The sequence below is a fragment of the Ailuropoda melanoleuca genome, chromosome 2 (assembly GCF_002007445.2).
Source record: "Ailuropoda melanoleuca isolate Jingjing chromosome 2, ASM200744v2, whole genome shotgun sequence".
In the NCBI taxonomy this organism is placed as follows: Eukaryota; Metazoa; Chordata; class Mammalia; order Carnivora; family Ursidae; genus Ailuropoda; species Ailuropoda melanoleuca.
Window position 1 is genome coordinate 194,982,649 of NC_048219.1, and position 5,762 is coordinate 194,988,410.

At 61.9% G+C, this 5,762-nt stretch overlaps 1 protein-coding gene across 1 annotated transcript; it reads right to left on the reverse strand.

Moving 5' to 3' along the window:
• Window positions 1-1,485: 1,485 nt before the first annotated feature.
• On the reverse strand, window positions 1,486-5,219 carry GBX2 (gastrulation brain homeobox 2). Its single transcript, XM_034655459.1, has 2 exons — window positions 3,679-5,219; window positions 1,486-2,656 (listed from the first exon to the last, which is right to left on the reverse strand). Exons 1-2 carry the CDS (start codon window positions 4,199-4,201, stop codon window positions 2,133-2,135), a joined length of 1,047 nt encoding a protein of 348 aa, XP_034511350.1. The 5' UTR covers window positions 4,202-5,219; the 3' UTR covers window positions 1,486-2,132.
• Window positions 5,220-5,762: the final 543 nt, after the last annotated feature.

Here is a 5,762-nt window from a genome sequence, read left to right on the forward strand (position 1 = left end):
CTCTGGGGGGGTCAGGCGGAGCGGCCGGGCCTGGCGGACCAGGTGCGGGTGCAGGGAAAGGCCCCGGAGCAGCGCCCACCGCAGGCCCCAGGGCTCTGGGGGAGGGACAGCAAGGAGCCCCCAAGCTCTCCGCGCCCCGCAGAGCCGGCTGAGGCCTTCGGAGGACGGGCCACTCCGTTTCATTGTGCTCGAAAACCGAGTCTGGGCCATTTTCCTCCCCTGGAAATCTTGGGAACACGGCGGGAAACGCTGATTCGGTCGCCTCCGTCCCTCACCTTGTGTCTGAAGTGCCGGCCGAGGTCTCAGTCCCCAAGGCCTCCGCCGCAGGCAGGTGACGGGTGGTCAGTGGTGTAAATTAAGTCAATACTAGTATTGACCAAGAGCGACGTGCTTCGCTTCTAGGGCTGCGAACCGCGGTGGGTACCGCGCGCGGCTGCTTCGGAACCTGCTCCCCAAGCCGAAGGCCGAGGTTGGCGAAGCCTCTGGCTTCTCTTCGCCCTTCAGGCTGCAGGTTGGCGGGCCGCGCTCACTGGGGCTCGCCCGCTCCACGCCCCTGGAGCGCCCGGGGCCCGTCCACGACAATCTCCAGTGGGCCTGGCCCGGTGCTCCGGGCTCGGGAAAGGAGCCGGCGTCCGGGGCAGGGCTCGGGGGCGCGGTACCCGGGTGTGGGGGCAGTGGGACTGGGGGGCCCGGGCACGCCCTTCCCGCGCCCTGGAGGCCGCCCCGCCGAGGCCGGGAGGTGCCCAGCGCTCAGGCACCCTTGCGGACCGGCCGCCACCCCGCCTGTGTTCCTCTCCCCTACCCTCTTTGTGCTGCCGTCGGCCCCAGAGCCTTTGGGGTGGGGCGGTGGTCCGGGCCCGCCCCTCCGACCCCGCCCGGAGAGGGAGGTGCCCGGCCCGCCGGCGCTCCCCGCTCGACGAGCCCAGCTCGGTTGGGTGGGTTTCTGCTCGCGTCGCAAGATAACGCCCGGAGCCTGATTTATGGGCGCTTGGGTCAGCTTGGGGAGCGAGCACCGCTCCTTTTCCCACCCAGGATGTTTGGAAGAAAAGGCGTTTCCTCCCTGGCAGTGGTGGGTTTAGAGCCTCAGGAGTTTGTGAAAAGCCACCAATACCCGCACTCGCTTTCCCTCTTCCGGGCGCCCGCCTCCTCCTCCGACCGGAGTTTGTCAGGCTCCTAGGTATTGATTTGACCAAGCGAAAGGGGAGATGCCAGCTTTCTAGGAGGAAAATTAGGCTTCCTTAAATTTATAACCCAACTAGAGCTCTTGCTCTCCACTTAAAAACCTGGTAAGGTGCAGGGTGGCTCGTGTCCAGCCAGCCTGCAGAGACCAGGGCAGAGGACTTTTACCCCGTACTGGCCCGGGACCAGCCCCCTGGCCATTCCCTAGTAGTGCCCTCTAAACAGTCAAATCTGGACACACTTATGAGACCCAGAGATTGGTCTTTTTTCCCTTCTCTCTCTCTCTCCTTTTTATTATTCACAAGACTGTGATTGTTTAAATGTCATAACTTATAAGAAAATAAGTGACATTGAAATAAATTAAACACAACAGAGACGTGCTTCAAACATGGCTCAGATAGGATGTGCAACCCCAGGAAAGAAAGCCAGGCAAAACCAAAGCAAAGCAAATTTCCAGGCTGCCCCCAAACATCTGCTTTTCAGTCAACTAAAACAAAAAACAAAAAACAAGATAGAAACAAAAATGAGCATAAGCCCCATGGTGTGTTCTTGAGTGTCATGTTTTTACCTTTGGAAAAGTATGGAAAGGAGGCTGCTAAGCAAGGCGGATTACAGCAGAGGTTTTGTTTTCTTCGGGAATGTGAGTGGAGAATATTACTGGGTAGTTTGGTCCTATAACTTTCAAAATACTGCAGCTGCGATCCAGTTTATATAGATATCTATGTACAAAGTAGGACAGTATAATAAATATTTAGTGTTTCTTCAGGTGTAGCTGTAACCCCTTCAAAAGCAGTCTTGTAAGCCTTTTTAATGAATATACTCTCAATGGGCTTGGGATGTCCAAAGTTGGGGGGTGACTTTGAGTTTGCTTCAAACATGGCAGAGGCCACGGTGCTTCCCTCCAGCGCTGTGGCTTCTCCACGGCCGTCCAGGCCCCGGCTCTCCCTGGGCCCTCAGGGTCGGGCCTGCTCCAGCTGCTGATGCTGACTTCTGATAGCGAACCTGCTGACGTGGACGGGGATGGGCACGACGATCTTGGGGTTCCTGGAGGGCTCCCCTGTCTTGGAATTGGCATTGCCAGCCTTCACGCGTTTCCACTTGGCGCGCCGGTTCTGGAACCAGATTTTCACTTGCACCTCGCTGAGTTTGAGGGCATGGGCGATCTGCGAGCGCTCGGTCAGCGAGAGGTACTTTTTGCAGTGGAACTCTTTCTCCAGCTCCAGCAGCTGCTCACTGGTGAAGGCAGTCCGCCGCCGCCGGTTCTTGCCGGTGGACGTGGTGCTGCCCGCCGCGCCGCCGCTCGGCGGGGTCTCCTCCAGCGCGTGGCCGGGGTCTTCCTCCTTGTGAGCCGCCTGGCCGGTCAGATTGTCATCCGAGCTGTAGTCCAGATCGCTCTCCAGCGAGAAACTCTCCTCCTTGCCCTTCGGGTCGTCTTCCACCTTTGACTCGTCTTTCCCTTGCCCTCTGACAGCCCCGACTGAAAGCAAAACCAAACGGCGTTTTATTACATTTCGCACACTGGCCTTCCTTTCCCCTTCCCACCGTCACTTGGGCCTTTTCCCCCCTTAGCGGATTGTCTTTCTATGACATTAACACATTGTGATTTCCTGGCCTTTGAGGGGCAGAGAAGGGGGGGGGGCGTGAGAAAGCTCAAAGGAGGAAAGAAGACAGTACAGACGAACGGCCCTTTGCCCAGAACCATCACTCAAGGGGCCGCCAAGCCACGTCTGCACCCTCCCAGCCTCCGGCAGCTTAAGGCAGAAGTAACAGGAGGCATGAGGCCCAAGAGAGCGTCCTCTTTGTCCCCACGGTAGGGGCTGGGTGAGGATGGAGGGGGGAAATTCATGATCCATCTTACCCTGCCCCAGTGAAAATTTAGTGAACCTCAATTACATCGCAAAGTGCGGACACAGGGAGTTACAGATCCCAGACCGTGTCTTTTTTTTTTTTTTTTTTTGAAACAGATAATGTTGGCAAAAGGGAAGTTTCGTAGCCTTAGGAGAAGTTCCCACCAGACACCCCAACACACACGCAGACGCACAGCCTCCCAGGAATCCGCTTCTCCCGGGCAAGCCCAATGAAGGGGTTTAATAGGTCTGGGCGCCCCCGGCCCCAGCACACGCACTGCTGAGACGCACAGCCTAACCCGCCACCCCTAAAGGCTGAAACCTCTCCGGGACCCCAGGTCACGGCGCGCGGGAGGGGGGGATAGACTCATCCAAACTCGCCGCCAGACACGTAAGCCGCCCTGCGCAGCAGCTGGCCCCAGGAGCTAAATGCCACTCCACCCCCTAGCTTGTTGCTCGGCTCTAAATGCCCCCCCGGAGGCCTAGCGGCACAGCTCGGCCGCGTCCTCCTGCTGCTCAGGAGGGGGGTAAGCCGGGGCGGGGGTCGGGAGGGGGCTCGGCCTCGCCCCCTCGGCCCCAGCGGGAACTCGGAGCTGGCTCGCCCCCGCCCCCTCCCGCCCCCGCGCCCGGGTCGCGCGCGCCGCCGACTCACCGAGCGAAGCCTGCACAGCCTCGGCCGCGGAGAAGGCAAGCAACGAGCCCTCCTTGGCCAGGAAGCCTTTGCCGTCCTCAGTGTCGGCTTGCAGCGCCTCCGCCTTGTCGAAGTTGGCGCCACCCGGCAGCGGCTGCGGCGCGAACTTGCGGGCGGCCGCCGCCTCCTGGTGCTGGGGGGACGCGGAGAAGCCTCCAGGCAGCGTAGCCATGAGCGTGGAGGTGAGCGCCATGCCCTGCGCCAAGCTGGAGCAGAAGCCGGTGGGCAGGCTGGGGATCTGGTGGTGAGGGTGCGCGGGCGGCAGCGCGGGCTGCAGCGCGGCCTGGGGCAGCGCGGGTGGCGGCGGCGGCGGTGGCGGCAGCACCACCGGCCGGTAGGGCATAAACATGGGATAGCCGGTGTAGACGAAATGGCCGGGGCTGGGCTGCGGCGGGCTGCCGATCAGCGAGTCTATGCTGAAGGCGGTACTACTCCCCAGCGGGCGCTGCATCATCATCAGCGACGGCGGGAACGCTGCGCTCATAGACGCGCTCGGGAGAGGCCAGCGAGAGGCGAAAAGTCCCCGCGCCGCGCCGCCGCCAGGAAGCCCGCCGGGCGCCGGGAGCACAGCCGGGTGCGCCGGGCAGGGGCCGAGCGGGACCCTGAAAGCAGGCGCCGCCGACCCTCAGTCCTGGGCGGGTTGCATGCCCGGCGGGAGCGCGTGCGGGCGGTGCGAGGGGTGAGGCCGTGCGCCCCGGAGTGGAGAGGGCACCCGGGCCCCGCGGGCTAGCCGGTGCCGCTGCCCGCCGCCTGCCCGTCGGAGCCCGCGCGCGTCTCGTCTGCCACCCTCGGCCCCGGCTCGCAGCCGTCGGTGCGTCCTTCTGTCGGACCCGCAGTCCGTCGCCTCCCGCGGGCCGCTGGGGAGCGCGCGAAGCTGGCGCACTTCTCTTCGGCGGGCGCCGCCAGCACCTTTAAATCGCGCTCCTCTTTCTCATTCACATTTTGCCTGCTGCCCGGCCGGTCTTACCTCACGTGGGGCCGGGCGCCGCCATCTATTGGCTGCGCAAGGAGGGGGCGGGGCGAAAACGGGGCTCCGCCTCTTCCACCAGGGCTGGCCGAGAGCGGGCTGCGGGCGCCACCGGCGGAGCGCGCGGGCCCGAGAGCCGGAACCTGCGCGCCGGGCCCGCGCCGCGCAAACTTGAAAGGGACTGTTGGCTCCAAAGCTCCAAGGGTCGAAACCCGCGGCCCGACAGCCTTGTCGAGGCCGCCTCCCAGGGCAGCTTCCGGGCTTAGGACCTACCGCGGCTGGGCCAAGGGAGTTTTATTTCTTCCTCAAATGCACTGGAACAAACCTGCCCGCTGCTCACCCTAGCGTTGGGTGCTGCTGCTGCGCCCGTGGTCCAGAAGAGGTTCCTGGAGTTGGGAACAAGGTCCTGCCCCTTCACATCCGCCCCAAGGGCGCTGGTCGGGAGCCGGAAGGCCCCAGCCACCGGCGGGAGCCGGCCGTGTTGCTCGCTGCGGCCCCCGCGCTCCTGGGCGGGGCGGAGAGGCTGCTGGTTCCCCCATCCCGACCTGGGCCCTCCTGTGAGCGATCCCTTCTCATTTTTCATGACATTCTTAATCATCGCACCTATTTACACACTTTGCCTGCGCGCACCAAAATAACAGCCATGATAATTATGATAATAAAGCGAGTCCTTTATCTGCTCCATCCTCGGGGAGGAAGGGGGAGTTGCTGTGCCTCCAGATTGTATAACGTGAGATTATCCTGATGAAAGCTTTATGATGTTTGCTCAAATAAAAGCTGCGTTTTGTAAATAGGCGCTAATTAAGCACGTTGAGAACGGAGGGAGCGCTCACCCCGGCGCCGCCACCCGGTTTCTGGAGCGAGGACTCGAGGGCGCGCGGTTCCCCTTTGCCTACAGCAGGATGGAGCCCGTTCCCTCAAGACGTTTCCCCTGTCTCGACAATGGTAAAACCCCAGAATTTGGGAGTAAGGGAACTGGAGGGGAGGGAGTGGGAGCTAGGGAGGTGCTTATCCCCTTCCTTGTGACAAAAACAAGAACTTCCAGTTCTTGAATTTCTCTTTAAAAATGGAATCTTCC